Source organism: Melanotaenia boesemani, chromosome 1 (assembly GCF_017639745.1).
Source record: "Melanotaenia boesemani isolate fMelBoe1 chromosome 1, fMelBoe1.pri, whole genome shotgun sequence".
NCBI classification, from domain to species: Eukaryota; Metazoa; Chordata; class Actinopteri; order Atheriniformes; family Melanotaeniidae; genus Melanotaenia; species Melanotaenia boesemani.
Genome location: NC_055682.1, coordinates 5293836 through 5309153, shown reverse-complemented (window position 1 = coordinate 5309153; position 15318 = coordinate 5293836). Strand labels below are relative to the sequence as shown.

Below are 15318 nucleotides of genomic sequence, written 5' to 3'. Positions count from 1 at the left end.
ATTTCTGCTTTCATGATGCTCCAGATGTTATGTATTGGTGAAAGGTCTGGACTGCAGGCAGGCCAGTTCAGCAGCTGGACTCTTCTCCTGTGAAGCCATGTTGTTGTGATGGATGCAGGCTGTGTTTAGTATTGTCTTGCTGAAATCTGCAAGGCCTTTCCTGAAAAAGACGTTGTCTGGATGGGAGCAGATCTAAAACCTCCATCTAAATGCTCCTTTTAAACCCAGTGATTTTATTGGCATGTTTCTAATTAACCTAATCAGTGGCATAATGCCCCGCCAGTTGTTTTAGATTTGTGCCAACTTCTGTTCCAGCCTTATGTTGCTCCTGTTCCAACTTTTTGAGGTTACTGCCATCAGCTGCAAAACAAGCAAATTTTTTTGACGAAATGGTAAAATCTTTCAGTTTCGACATCTGATATGTTGTTTATGTTCTATTGGGAATAAAATATGAGTTGATGAGGTTTGCACATCACCGCATTCTGTGTTTATTTACATTTTACACAACGTCAAAACTTTTTGAAATTGGGTTGGAATATGAAAAGAAACTGCAAGCTGATTAGCACTTAAAACAACAATGAGCAAAATGTCTGATTAAAATATGTGAGATTTAAAAATAAGCTGTAAGATGTCATGTTTACGTAGTTTTCTCTGTATAGTCTTCCACATCTGTGCTACTCAATAAAAAAAGGCTGACGGTATTTTATATTCCCCCCTATTTCTGGCAAGTTTTAATATTGTCTGTTGAACATATTCAGCAAAGGGATGGAAAAACCATGCAAAATCTTACAAACAAAAAAATGCCAGCTTGTTTATTCTTTCTTGATTTCTGCATATCCTGCTGGATCAGATTTGCTTGATCAATAATGTGATGATTGTTAATTAATTTGTTCTTTGATGCGTCATCACCACTTGTAGAACAGTGGAACGGTGATGAACTTTTGGCCATCTCTCTTGATTTTCCACTTGGAGAAAATAATTTCTGTGGCATCACCAAACATCAAAAACTCAAATCTTTTAACCTTGTAAATGGGCAGAAACCATGAGCAGTTATTCATCCATATTTACCGACAGAGTAAGCCAAAGAAACTCCCTACAGTACCTTTACAGCGGTCCAATTACACAGTTATTTACATCCTTTATTCAGTGCTTTCTTCCCCTCTGGTATTTCGCTTTTTTGTGAGATTACAACCTGAAATTTGTGAGATTTGTATCAATAGATCAACAGAAATTGCCTATCCACTTTCTTGAGATATGATGGACACTGGTTGTTGAGACCTTTATAAGTTAGGAGAAAGATTCAGAGTCATTTTGGAATAAATAGGTAACCAATGAAAAGATTTCAGAAGAATTCCCACAAGAATTTGCTTCTTTTTAACTCAATTTATTTTTCCTTTAAGCCTGACCAGTTATCCAGGTGAAGACAGACATGTCTCCCAGCATGATGCTGCCACCACTGTGCTTCGCTGTGGGGATGAGAGGTGCTGGTTTGCATTATATGCAGTGTTTTACTTAACAAAGATGGATATAAAAAAATGGAATTATTTGCCTCTTTTGACTGAAATTATTTCCGGAGTTTCCCAGATGCCTCTTTAATGAAGTCTAAGTTTGCTTGTTTTTAATTTATTAATTTTCTTAAGCAAGGGCTTTTGTCTTTCCACTTTCCCCTTAAAGTTAATCTTTTCACAAATAAGAGTGGTCCAACAACAGATGTAGGAGTCCCTGCTTTGGAACTTTGAAGCTCTTTTTGGGTTCAATTCAGCCCCTTTGTTTCCAGATTCATGAGTTTTGGATCTGCCCTTGTTTTTTTTTTTTGTTTTTTTTTTGCAGTTAATGGATAATTAAAGGATAATGAAAGATACTGAAATTTAATTCTGCAACATTTAAATTTAGTGCTGAATGTTTAACTTTCTGGCTCATTCTAAGTTTTGAAACACCTGATTTGAATTTTTTCTACACAAATCTCCCTTTTAGTCTCTTTACTTTGTCGGTAAATGACCTCATCCAGAAACAAAAGCAACTAATTATTTATTAAATTCACTTGCATTTAAATAAATAAACAAAAACCAGATGTAAATGATGGTCAATGTTGAGCTTATTCTCTGCTGTTTGGCTTTGCAAACAGAGATTTCTCATCACCCCATCCCGTTGTGCTTCACATGTTTGTTATGATATTTTGGATTTACAGATAATGTGTACAGCAACTTGAATGCTGGTAGTTGTCACAGTGAATATTTTCATCCTCTACCCAGATTCACTCCCTGATCACTGACACTGCTACAAATAAGTTGCTGATTCTAAGCGGCCAGAGCTCTGAGCAGGGAGGCGACATCCTACTGCAAGGTGGAGCCTTCACCTGGCAGTACTTCTCCGACATCATTTCCAGCCCTCAAGTACGTCAAACATGCCATCACTTCACATACTCTGTTACAGTTGATATATTAAGAAAAAAGAGAGATATCTCCCTGCTCCTGTGTTTTTAGGTGATTGAGATCCTGTCCAGAGTTTCCTTAGAGCAGCCATCCAGGCTTACTGTTTCCTGTCAGGGAGAGGGGGGCTGGAGCTCCCTGGGCCATAGCCAGGAGCAGCAGCCACTTCTTAATCTTCTGGAATACCACCTGAACCCTGAACCTCATCTCCCCAACATGGACGGAGTTACAGAGTTTACAGAGTATATCTCGGAAACGGTGGATGTGCCGTCACCTTTCGAGCTGCTGGAGCCGCCAACCTCTGGAGGGTTTCTGAAACTGTCCAAACCCTGCTGCTACATCTTCCCTGGAAGCAGAGGGGATTCTGCTCTGTTTGCTGTCAACGGATTCAACATCCTGGTGGATGGAGGGTCCGATAGGAAGTCCTGCTTCTGGAAGTTAGTTCGACACCTGGACAGGATTGACTCTGTTCTGCTTACCCACATTGGTGCAGACAACCTCCCAGGCATCAACGGGTTGTTCCAGAGAAAGATTGCAGAGCAGGAGGAAGAAAAAAACCAAGGATCCGGTTCCAGCAGCAATGGAGAGTGGATGAAGAACCTGATCTCCCCAGAGCTTGGGATTGTGTTTTTCAATGTCCCAGAGAAGCTGAGGATGCCAGAGTCTGCGCTGAAAGTAAAACGAAGCATTGAAGAAGCATCTCTGACACTGCAGTACCTCAACAAGCTTGGTATCACACCAGAACCTCTTCACAGGGTCGTCAGCAACACCATCGAGCCGATCACACTGTTCCACAAACTCGGTGTGGGAAAGTTAGACATGTACATCCTAAATCCTGTAAAAGAAAGCAAAGAGATGCAGTTTCTTATGCAAAAATGGGCTGGAAATAGCAAAGCTAAGACAGGGATTACGATGCCGAATGGAAAAGAAGGAGAAATATCCGTCCCTTATTTGACTTCTGTTACAGCTCTTATTGTTTGGATTCCACACCGTCCAACAGAAAAGATAGTTCGGGTGCTGTTCCCAGGAAACGCACCACAGAATAAAATCTTTGAGGGCCTTGAGAAACTGAAACATCTGGACTTCCTGCGGTACCCAGTGGCCACCCAAAAAGACATGTCATCTGGCGCGCCGCCTCCCATCATCAAACAAACCAAAATGAGATCAAGAACGGACAGCAAAGAGAGTCTTAAATCTTCACCCAAACCTCACTCTAAAACAAGCAGGAAAGAAGCTGGTGGACAGGAGGAAGATTCAAAGAGCGACACCACTAAGGAGAACAAAGCTGAAAAGAAAGAAGAGAAGAAACCAAAAAGTGAAAGTTTGAAAGCCACCAAACAGCAGAAAAACAGCCAAGTGGCTCCTGGAACTGGCAAGACAGAGAAGAAGAAAATATCCAAGGAGAAAACTTCCAAGCTAGAGAAAGCATCCAAAATGGATGAAAAGCAAGACAAGGAAAAAAAAGAAGTCAAGAAAGAGAAAGTAAAAAAGGATGACAACATAAGAAAAGAAGAGAAAAAAGAGAAAAAAGAAAGTAAAGCCAAGGAGGACAAAAAGAAAGACCCAAGTAAACCTGAACTGAGAAAAATCACCAAACCTGACTTGAAGCCGCTCACCCCTGAAGTGAGAAAAACTCTCCACAAGGCCAAGGCTCAGGCTAAGCCTAAGACTGAAAAAAACAAAGCAAAGAAAGAGGAAGCAAATGAGAAAAAACCTGTTCCAAAAACAATCCCTGAAGAGGTTGCAGCAGCAGCTCTTGCTGATAGATCCATCGTTTCCTCACCTGAAGACCTCACTGAGGACTTTGAGGCTCTGAAACTAGAGGAGAGGTCCAAGCAAAAGGTCGAGCCCATCCAGAATGACGTTCTGTCAGGGTTGTCAGCACACACGTATACCAAAGTTTCCTCCTCAGTTTTACTCAATGAGAAAGCCACATCCCCACCCGCTATGCCAAAATCCCCCATCACAATGGACAAAGACAACAAAGACAAAGGTGCACCTCAAGGTGCTGCAGCTGCTCCAAAGAAAGATGCAAATAATGGCTTTGATAAGAAGTATGAAGAGGAGAAAATGGAGAAGTATGAGAAATATTCTGTAAAGGACAGCATTACAGACAGATCAAAGAAGAGTGAGAGCTCAGAGGAGGAGGGGGATGTGATTGAAAAAGCCGAAGTTGAAGGAACAGAAGACGATGAGGTCCTTAAATATAAAACGGAAGAGCTGAAAAAGGAAAAAACTGAAAGGGAGTGGGGCATCAAACCAGTACAGCAAAAACCCTCAACAGCTGGAGCTCCAGTGACAGCTTCTGCCTCTGAGCAGTTCTCCTTTATCCAAGACGAGACCATCCCTGGATACTCTGAAACTGAGCAGACCATTTCTGATGAGGAAATCCATGAGGACACAGAGGACAGGATCCCACAGCTGCGTTATGATGTGGGCTCTTATGACATCTCTGTTCCTGATGTTCCTGGCTCCTTCGACTCCATGCACGGTATCAAAGAGATGAAGAGCTCTGCAGTGACTGATGTCAAACCCAAAGCCTTTGTTGGAGCCCATGAGCATGAGCTTGCACCTTACCCTGCCATCATTTCTGCTCCTCTTGCTGAAGAAGAGCACATCTCCTCTGCAACATCCATCACGGATTATGACAAATTGTCATCCTTTGCAACGTCTGTAGCCGAAGATCAGTCCATCGCCTCGGTGACAGCACCTCAGACCGAAGATGTCGGGAGAAGCTCACTCCTGCTAGACACCATCAACAGCATCCCATCACGTGCGGAGGCTGCCCAAGGGAAAGACTATCTCCACTCTGCAGGAACAATCTCTCCCACTTCCTCTCTAGAGGATGACAAGTGCTTTAAGTCTCCTTCCTCTGATGAGTACCAGCCCAACATTCCAGAAATGGAGGGGGAGGCAAAGATCAAATCAGTCCATGAAGAAGAAGAGGAGGAGGAAGAAGAGGATGAGGACCAGACCCCGAATGTTGACATCCCTCTGGGTAAACTTCAAGAGGGCTACGAACATGCAGCCTCCATGATGCACCAGGAAAAACAGAAATCTCCATCTTCCCTTTTCTCCATGCAACCTGAGAAAGAAAAACAGACTCTCTTCAATACTGATGGATTTAAGGCTGCTGAAATAAAGCCTTTATCACCACCTCAATCTTTCTCCCCAGGGTTAGAGTCCCACTCTAGACAGGAGAGTGAGGAAAGATGCATAAGTCCTGATGACAGTACCATGAAACTGGCCTCACCTACGCAATCAGTGCCAACAAGCAGCGGCTACTCTCCAACGGAGGAGAAAGTATTCAAGACAGAGGACAAAGATGAAGTGGTGACCAACATAAAATCTGACCTCCAGAAAACAGAAAAATCAGTCACCATCTCTGACAACACCTCCTTTTTCGGTCTGTCAGGGGACAAGACTGCATTCGAAGCATCAGACGAATCAGATGAAGACAATGATAATGATTATTGTGCAAAAAAGGATTTACAGCCTACTGTAAAGGCCAAACTCATGGAGGCAAAAGAAGGTTGCTTCTTGGATGATGACTTCTCATTTGAGTTAAAATCTTCAAAGATAGAAACTAAAGTCCAAAGTTTGGATAAGACACAGGCGTCCTTCAGCATGGTGGAGAAACCAAAAGATCAAGGGACGTACTCTGATGAAAAAGATGACAATTTTTCAAGTGGTGTAGGAGCTAAGCCCTCTCAGGAAGATCAAGACAAAGTCGATTTTAAAAATGGCAAGGACATTACTATTAAAGAACCAGAGAAAAGTGTTCATTTCAGTCTTTATGATTTTCCGGAGAAAGAGAGCAAAGAAAAGGCACCGTACATTAGACAAGACACGCCATACGTGCATGGCAAAACATTCTCATATGGTGACATTTACGACAGCAAAACAAGTTCTGAGGACTCTGACTTGTACCATCAGGAGTCTGAAGACGGGGTTGAGAAAGATGCTGCAAAGGGTGAAGAAGATTTGCAAAAACACAAGCCTTTTTCAATGTCCACAGCCACGGATAAGATATCTGAAAAGGAGGGATTTACAGTCTGTTCTGGAAAAGATTCTTCCACCCCTTCATGGCTTGACTCTAAAAGCAGCCCTACCCCAGCTCCTCTGGAAAAAGACACCAAAGAAAAGTCAACCTTTGAATTTAACCAAGGGAGTCATTTCCCTTCGGTGGCTGACAGACCCGAAGCTTCGACCACTTCTTTGTCATCAGAGAAGGACTCAGCACTGAAAAGCCAAACTGACAGCAACAAGCCTGCATACCCTGCAGTAATAACTGAGAAACCTGCCGCCTCAGCCTTCATCGAGAAAGGAGCGTGCTTAGAGATTGACATGCGAAAACTAACTGCAAAAGATGAGGAAGATTATGATGATGATGAAGTTATTGATGATGATGATGACGATGAAGAGGACGAAGAGGAGGAGGAGGAAGAGGAGGTGGGCGGTATTGATTCTGATATTGAGAAAGGTGCCAAAGAGAAGTCCGAAAAACAAGTAAAGAGTCCAATCAGTGAAATGTTTGGCTCAAATAGACCCGAGTTTATGGTTTCAGTGGTTGGATATGGTTATAACAGTCAGGGAAAGCCAAGTCTGAAAGAAGGCGGCTTGAGCTCAGTCACAAAGTCTGTGGATGGCGCTAAGATAGACTCTTCATTGGCAAGTGGAAAACCTGTGGACTTGGTTGCCACAAGTTTCTCTGGTTACTCCTCAGAGTTTGAGTACTCATATGGAAAAGAGGAGAAAGAATCACTTTTATCATCAAGAGACAAAGGAAGAGAGGATTTCAGTTCAAAATCTAAAGAGGAGAGTTATTACCAAAGGGACAAAGCTGATACTGAATTTGACAAGCAGAAGACGCCGGATCTCCTGAGTAAGAGCTCACTGGACACACACTTTCAGTATACAACCACTGCTGGCCCTGGGTACTCCTCCTCTTCTGCTTATAGCTACTCTTCCTCTACCTCGGGTTCCCTCTCCACTAGTCGTCAGTTCGGAGAGGAGCTGGAGACGCCTGCCTCTGCCGAGCCACTCTTTGAGTACTCCTCCTTTAAAGAGGAGCACTCGCTTGTCATGGACTCTCCATTCTCCAGCTCCGCTGGTGCTAAAGATGACTATCTTGAAGTTTCAGAGAAACAAATCACTGCAACGACCACAGCAGAGTCTACTTCCAGTTTAGCTCGCTTCTCACCCCTCAGCCCATTTGAGGAGGTAAAATCCTTCCCCTCCCTCTCCTCAACTATCATTGCTGAAGACAAGAAGGATCATTTAACTGCATTAGGTGGAGTCACAGATAAAGGTCCTCAGTCCGACTGCTTCTATAAGCCTGAATGGTCTGAAGGAAGAAAGCTTGACACGGCTGCTGGGTTTGAGGCCCCAGCAGGTCCGTTCTCTCAACTTCCTGACTTCTCCACAGACAAAGAGGCAGCCAGTGCTGCACTGTTTGGTGTCACTTCCTCACCACGGCCAGACATTGAAGGAAAGCATTACTTTGAGGAGACAGATAGTAGTGAAGAAGAGGATGAGGAGGCATATATGCGTCAAATGACTCGGAGGTCTCCTTCCAGCAACCTAGGTGGTAGCCTCTCATTTTCTGACAAGCCTGTTGCTTCAGCTGTTAGTGAAAAGACTAGTGGTAGACTTCCAGATGTTCTTGGTTCTTACATGGCATCACCTCTCCAGACCAGCAAGCCGGACACAGCAAATGGCCCTACAGAGGTCAGCACAAATGCCGCCGTCCCTCCTGGAGGAGCAGCAGGTGGTGTGGCTTCAGGCTTGGCCAAGGTGGAGTCCAAAGAGGGAGCAACAGGTTATGTTAGGAGTTCGTATGACTGGGAAATGGCAAAGCCTCAGATGGGAATGGTACCCGGAGACTCACCTCCCCATTATCGCCATGATGATGAGTTCGAGGAGGAGTGTGAGATGGAACCAGAGCACCCTGCCCGGCCCCTATCACTCTCTTCAACCGATCAGCCGTTCTGCTCTCCGTTCTATGCAGAGGAGTGCAGCAGAGGTGGGCAGGATGACGACGACGACAGCGATCAGGATGTGCCCACAGGAGCTACATCCTCTTACACCAGTCGCACCTCTCCAGGATATTCATCCTCTGAGTACAGGCAGCGCAAAGAGGACCTTTCACCTTCCTTCATCAACCCCTGTCTGCGGCAGCTCTCCAGTGATGAGGATGAAGACGAAGAAGGTCGTAGGAGTGATCAATCACAAGAGGGCGATGAACATGACCTCTCGGTCAAGAGGAGGGCCCATAAACAGCCCCATCATCATCAGTCCCACAGCAGTTCTCTCCACCAGGGTGGTGGGAAGTCCGCAGGGTTGGGTCTGGCTACAGAGGACACCCCACCCACCTCTGTTAGTGAGTCTCTAGCCTCTCAGTCTGACTCCGATGCTCCTCAAGGCACTGAAGAATACCCCTCAGTCACAGGTGAAGGCAACGTGGACTCCGATGAGGATGGTGACTACATGCCTGTTGATAAATCTGTGACAAGAGGAGGCAGCTATCACTCTGCTACCAGTCGGAACCGCGACCCTCCACCTGCTCCCCTCATGGACCCATACCCCCACCCCCCTCACCCAGATGTCTGCATGGTGGATCCTGACTCACTGGATAATGGCTCTCTTAAGAAAGAACCAAAAGTCAAAGCCTTAAAGAAGACTTCGGGGAAAACCAAATCGGCATCCCCAGCCAGGCGCAAGAGGTCCCCCATGCCAGTCAAACAGACCCCGTCTCCTCGCAGTGCCTTGCTGAAGAAGAAGGATGCAGACAAAAGCTCACGCATGTCTCGACTGTCAGATGGACAAGGCTCCAAAGATGATGACCTCTCCAGATCGAGCTACAATCCCGGTAAAGGGCTCACTAACGGAGTCAAGAGCAGCTCAGGTGAGCAAATCGAATGAAAAAGTTACACATTATGTGAATCGTTTCTTCTGAATTGATAGTGACAGTTTGGTTTTGTTTTCCCAGGTTCTCAGAAGTCCAGCTCTGCAGCTGCTCCTGGCCTTCCTATTTATGTGGATTTGGCCTACATTCCCAATCACTGCAGTGCCAAGAACGTGGACCAAGAGTTTTTCAAACGCATCCGCTCTGCATACTACGTAGTCAGTGGGAACGACGCAGCAAGTGGTGAACCAAGCCGAGGAGTCCTCGATGCTCTGTTGGAAGGCAAAGCTCAGTGGGGATCAAATCTACAGGTATCATTTACAAAGCAGGGCTCATCCTGTTTCCTGAGATTATTTACTTGTTCATTCTTTGTGTTTCAAATGGTTCCTGTGATATGAAGCTCTGTTTTTCAACTAATTAGGTTGTTTGTCAATGGCCTAATTTATGACCCATGACAGGCCCTTCTTAAAACTCACCTTTTTTCATTGGCGTTTCACCCACTACGAGAGCTCCTTTTATTATACTGTTTCTCTTAGTATTTCTTTTATTGCTTTTATGTCTGTCATGTCTTTTCACGTAGTAGTCATTTTATGTTCAGCACTTTGTTCAACAGCTGCTGTTGTAAAGTGCTTTATAAATAAAGTTGGCTTGGCATTGCTGGGCCCATATGGACATCCTCTGAACTACCACCCCATCAGACAGCAGAAGGGAAATACAACACATGAGTGTTTGCACATAGAAGCAAACTTCATGGTCCATTGTTCCCTTCAGCAAACCAGAAAGTCCACTGAATGAGGAACGGGGGGAGTGGGTGATAAAATCACCTGCGGTGCTTTCAATCATGGCATTCAAGTTCGGCATGCAGAAACTGTTTTTGATGACCTGTTCACCTGTGGACCCTACCTTAGGAATTAAAATGACTTGTTTATGGTTAAAACAGCATTATTAGGGTTTTAAAAAACAAACAAAAACAACAACCTTTCTCCTCTGTGGCTCCCTCATCCCAATGATGATTTATATGCAGTTCTGCTTATAACCACTAGGGTTGAAAAAACATTTAAATATATTTAATTACTAATATGATTTTTGTTATTAAATCTGATTCAAGTTGATCCCTAGTTTTAGTTCCAAAAATGTTTAAAATAAGGAACATTCAAACTCAAAACCCCCTACAACATAAAATATGTACTAAGTAGTACACAGGATACTATACAAATGGTGTACAACAGTCTTTACTAGCATGCAGTATGTGTACTTTGCAGCTTTTTATTTTGTGTCATGCTTCAGCATTTTCATTCAGAAGAGACCACCAGGGCTTACAAATAACTTCACTTTATCTACAAATAACAAAAGAAACACAGGTTCTCAAAAGTTCAAACAAAGATGCAAAAGTTCACAAAAGATCCACAAACCTACTAAATACACAAATTCTACAAAGTCTCACAAAGTCTCAAAATGGACAAGAACCACAAGGTCTACAGACAGTCAAACCCAAAGTTTGGAAAACTGTGCTGAAACCACACAGCTTCCGTAAATCATCGTCAGCTGGCTCCTTAAATAGGGTTGATGAGCCAGGCTCAGCTGGAGAGGAAGAGCAAGCAGCCAATCCTGGTTTGGGGATGTCACAGTCAGCCAATCGCAGGCAAGGGCCAGTATAGCAGGGTACAGGGGTGGATCCACACGGCTGTCCAAGATGGGATCATGCAGTCAGTTTAACACATCCGGAGGCCATGGGCCGTAACATACCTGTTAGAAAAACCAAAATTAAACTTTGGCATAGCAGTGTTTAGCTTGTTTAATGCTTGTAGAATAACATTTAAATAATAAATACCTTATTAAAAATGTTCTATGCTGTATTTACTCACTGAATGAAGGTATGAACATGGAAAAGAGCAAGAAAGAGGAAGTGGTAGCACATAAAAATAAAAACTAAGAGGTTGCCAAATGCGTCTGATTCCGCTGTAATACAACAACAACAACTAAATAAATAAATAAATGTTTCTGACAGCATTGTATTATGGGATGCAGTATGCAGCGCAGACTGGTTGCATCTATACTGGAAAATTTTTCCAAATCAATACACCATCCTCCAGGTACTATCCTACCACTTTGCACATACTGTAGATTTTGCAATAATTCCTACTGTGCAAAATACTGTGCTCTACAACTTGGAAAAATCAGTATGTGCTGCTAGTGTAGTAAACATGTTTAAAAACAGCCTTAGTATTTGTATTAACGTGAAACCTAATCACATAATCATTAACTATTTGTGGTATAAAAGTTAGCAGATTTGAACTTCAGCCTTTCTGTGTGGAGTTTGCATGTTTTCCTTGTACATGTTGGGTTAACTGATGATTTTAAAGTGATGTTAGTGGGGCTGAATTTGGAGCTCGCTATTCTTCCAGTCTGACATTTCCCTGAAGATGACTGTACTCTGACACTCACTGGCGCATCACCTTTCACCTCATGACATTTTCTCTATTATTGTTTCCCCCTCAGGTGACGCTGATCCCCACCCACGACACTGAGGTGACCCGTGACTGGTACCAGCAGACACATGAGAGGCAGCAGGAGCTCAACATCATGGTCCTGGCCTCCAGCAGCACCGTTGTCATGCAGGACGAGTCCTTCTCAGCCTGCAAGATCGAGTTTTAAGATCCCCTCCACCTCTTCTCTCTCCCTCCTACTGGCCTCCCCTGGTGTAGATCTTTTTTTAATTCCTCCTCTCTGTAATCTGATATGCAAATTTGTCTTTGCTCTGGGCATTTGGGTTGTGTGGAAAGCAGAGACAGATCTGGATAACACAATTTTCTACATTTTTGGTTATTTCTAAGCTTTGCATTGCTATCACCATTTCTATCACAAAAGTAGTTTTGGGCTATTCTTCCTTTGCTACATTAACAGTAATCCAGTCCTGCTTCTTTCTTCTTTAATCCTTATCTTTTAGAAATATGAAGCAGCAGTTAAGACAACAAAACATGACAGATGATGCTTTCTTGTCTTCTGATTGGGCTAAATAGAAGCACAAGTTTGCACACTTCAAAGCCAACGACTCCCAGACCCATCGAGCCTCTTGCAGAATATTCTGACCATGTTCCTCTTCTGTTACCTTAAACTCTCTTTTTAAAAGAATAGTGTTAAACTTTGTGTCTCCCACAGATATAGTGAAATAGAAACATAGGACAAGTAGATTTCAGCGGTCCTCTTAATATGTCTTTTGAGTATATTTGCTGTAGCATAGGGGAAAAAATATCATATTCAAAGATCTGTATTGTAGTGAATTCAGGTATTTCTACGGTTCTCTCAAAAACAGCTGTTACAGTAAACATTTCTCAGTAGCTGTCGTTTCTTACGGTGAACATGACAAATAAGTTCTCTATAATTGTTTCTGTAGTCTTTGATGTATTTTTCAATGTATTTGCAGTTAACATATTGTCACAGAGGTCATGTAGAGAGCTGTAGGCAGAGGTGGTGATGCCAGTTAAAAAAAAACATATTGTTTATGTCTTTACGTACAGAAGAGCACTCTGTTCAGAGCTCATTAGAGAAAAGTAGACAAACCTCTTTATTAGTTGCTGTGTCAACGCGAAAGCCAAGATAAGAAGAATGTAATCTGCTACAACAGGTACATGTGGTTGCGAGAAGAGATTGGGTTTGCCTGGTGAATGAAGATGTTGGCTGGTTTGGTTGATGGTAGAGGTCGGACTGTCACCCACATGTGCCTTTCTGTCCTGCTGTGCTGGAAAGGAAGCTGAAAGGTGTGCGGTGCATTCCCGGCTCTGTGGCAGAAGCTCAAATAAGCTCGACTTCTTTTTCTTTTATTATTAATCCTGCCAGTGAGAATGTCATCGGCACATAAAGGTCAGAGTTGTACATAGTGAGCATACGAAAAGGCACTTTTAAAGCACCAACTCAGTATTTCAGCTGCCACACAAAGAAGCACAAAGGTGAACCAGTGTGCAAAGGCTTCAGTCTGTTTTTGCTTTTTCAAATGGTGTGATTAAAGCATTTTCTCTATTTTTCTTTTATGTTATTTAACTTGCAACACCCTTCTTTAAGTCAATATTTTGTGGTTGTTTTTTAATAAATAGTTTGTCACCTAAATATTATGTTTAGATGTGATTTAAGTTAGTTTAGTTTGATGATTTCAGGTTAAGTTTGGACTTTTTTTTTTATTACAAATGGGAACAAAAACCAACAGTTAACAAATATAAAGGACCAACGAGCCTCAGCAGGGTTGCTATTTTATGATCTACAATAAAATTCCAGTTATTGCTTTTGTGATTAAATGGATTTCCTCAGCTCATTTATTAATGCATGTACAACAGATGCATGCACAGAAAGGTGATTTTTCTCTAATTAAACGGGCTGCAGAACACAAACCTCAGCAGTTCTGAAAGATTTGAATGTGAAGATGCAGATTATACCTTTACGTTCTCCATGGAGGACTTGAATCTCCTGGTTGCCTTGGTTACCGTGCATCATATGGTACTATCAGACACACTTGCAGCAACAACCTTACAGAAGCCTAAAATCACACAACTCTGTGCAGGGAAAAAGAACTTTGTGAGCAGACTAAACTTACATACACTGAGAACTGGCATGTCTGTCTCCAAAGTTCAGTGTTTTCAGCACCACAAAATATTTCTGCACTGATGCAACACACACTACTGAGCTAGTAAAGTTAATGAGTTAACTGTGCTTTTCATGTTAATTCACTATGCTGCCCAGTCAGTCAGTGACAATGTAATCTGCATTCCTATTTAACACTTTATAACTGTAAAGGACAATAATAACAATAAACAATCACCACTACTCGCATGAGACCTTTCAAACTGCCAGACATGAGGGACTCTGCTCACCCATGTCAATACATTTTTCCTGTAGTTATTTTACTCACATTTATTTCCAGAAAAAGCTCAACACACACACCTAACTGCTGCATTTTCATATTGTGCAAAAAAAAAAAGAAAAGAAAAATAAAATATCTGTGGCGTTCAGACTGCCATGAAACAAATCATCACAGACTGTTGGTTTCCAGTAAGCCTTGCTTGTTCGTGCATGTGTACTTTTTGAGTTCTCTTGTATTGTAACAGCTGAAGAAAAACTGTCTTAACATTGAAATGCTATTTAAAATGTGTATTTAAGAAGATAAGCTGTATTGTTTGGAGGAGGCACATGTAACCTGGCTGCACCGTGCTGTAAAGAAAGCTTCTTCATCGTTTGCCCTTCTTTTCATCTCCTTTCATGTTCTTTCATCTTTTGTTTTAAGTGCAATATTCTCTTTATCGCTCTTGAAATGCTTATAAAGGTAAAATAGAAAACAGATTTATTGTTGAAAGGGTAAAAATGTGGTAAAGACCAATAAAACATCATTTACTGAAGAAAAATGTCTGCCCTTTATTGATGTCTTATATCACTGTATAACGTTTACAGAGGTGGCATTTTTTATTGAATGGGTTCAGGTTTTAATTTCTGAGGGTGCAGATTTTTAAGTTTGGGATCTTTCAAGCATGTTTAGAGGCTTAAAAGGCAAAACTCTCCCTAATATTTCAAGGAAAAGTTGAGCTTTAGCACTGGGCTTTTCCCAGCTAAACGCAACCATCAGAATGCTAACTATTAGCTGTGTTGACCATTTGGTAACATGTAGAAATAAAGTGGTCTCTTAGCAGGACAATCTGAAAAAGAGAGCAAGAAAATGGGAAAAGAAAGAACTTTTATTGGGTCACTGAGTTTCAAATGATAAAGTTTAAAATCATTTTAAAAATTTTTACTGTAAGCTGAAACCCACTTCTGTGCAAACAGTGGCAGGAACTGCCTGCAGAAGCTTCTAGACAGCTTCTTGCTCAAGAATTAGAAGTTTCATCAACATAGTCTTAGTTATAGATGCCAATAGCTGTGTATTTGTTTTGTGCTACTATTACAATACTAATGATGCAGCACTCCTAACATCTCTGATCGGGCATATCTCTGAAAGCAATC

At 42.3% G+C, this 15318-nt stretch overlaps 1 protein-coding gene across 2 annotated transcripts in view; it reads left to right on the top strand.

Moving 5' to 3' along the window:
* map1aa (microtubule-associated protein 1Aa) overlaps nt 1–14726 on the top strand; it is a 48757-nt gene extending 34031 nt beyond the window's left edge. Inside the window, exons 4-8 of one of the 2 annotated variants that reach the window (XM_041990399.1) lie at nt 2253–2393; nt 2484–9336; nt 9421–9647; nt 11836–12035; nt 12284–14726. In XM_041990399.1, coding sequence (XP_041846333.1) covers nt 2253–2393; nt 2484–9336; nt 9421–9647; nt 11836–11991 — 7377 coding nt within the window. In that variant the 3' untranslated portion in view covers nt 11992–12035; nt 12284–14726. Of the gene's footprint in view, nt 1–2252; nt 2394–2483; nt 9337–9420; nt 9648–11835 lie in introns of both variants that reach the window. The other variant, XM_041990390.1, reaches the window with a different exon arrangement.
* The last annotated feature ends 592 nt before the right edge of the window (nt 14727–15318 follow it).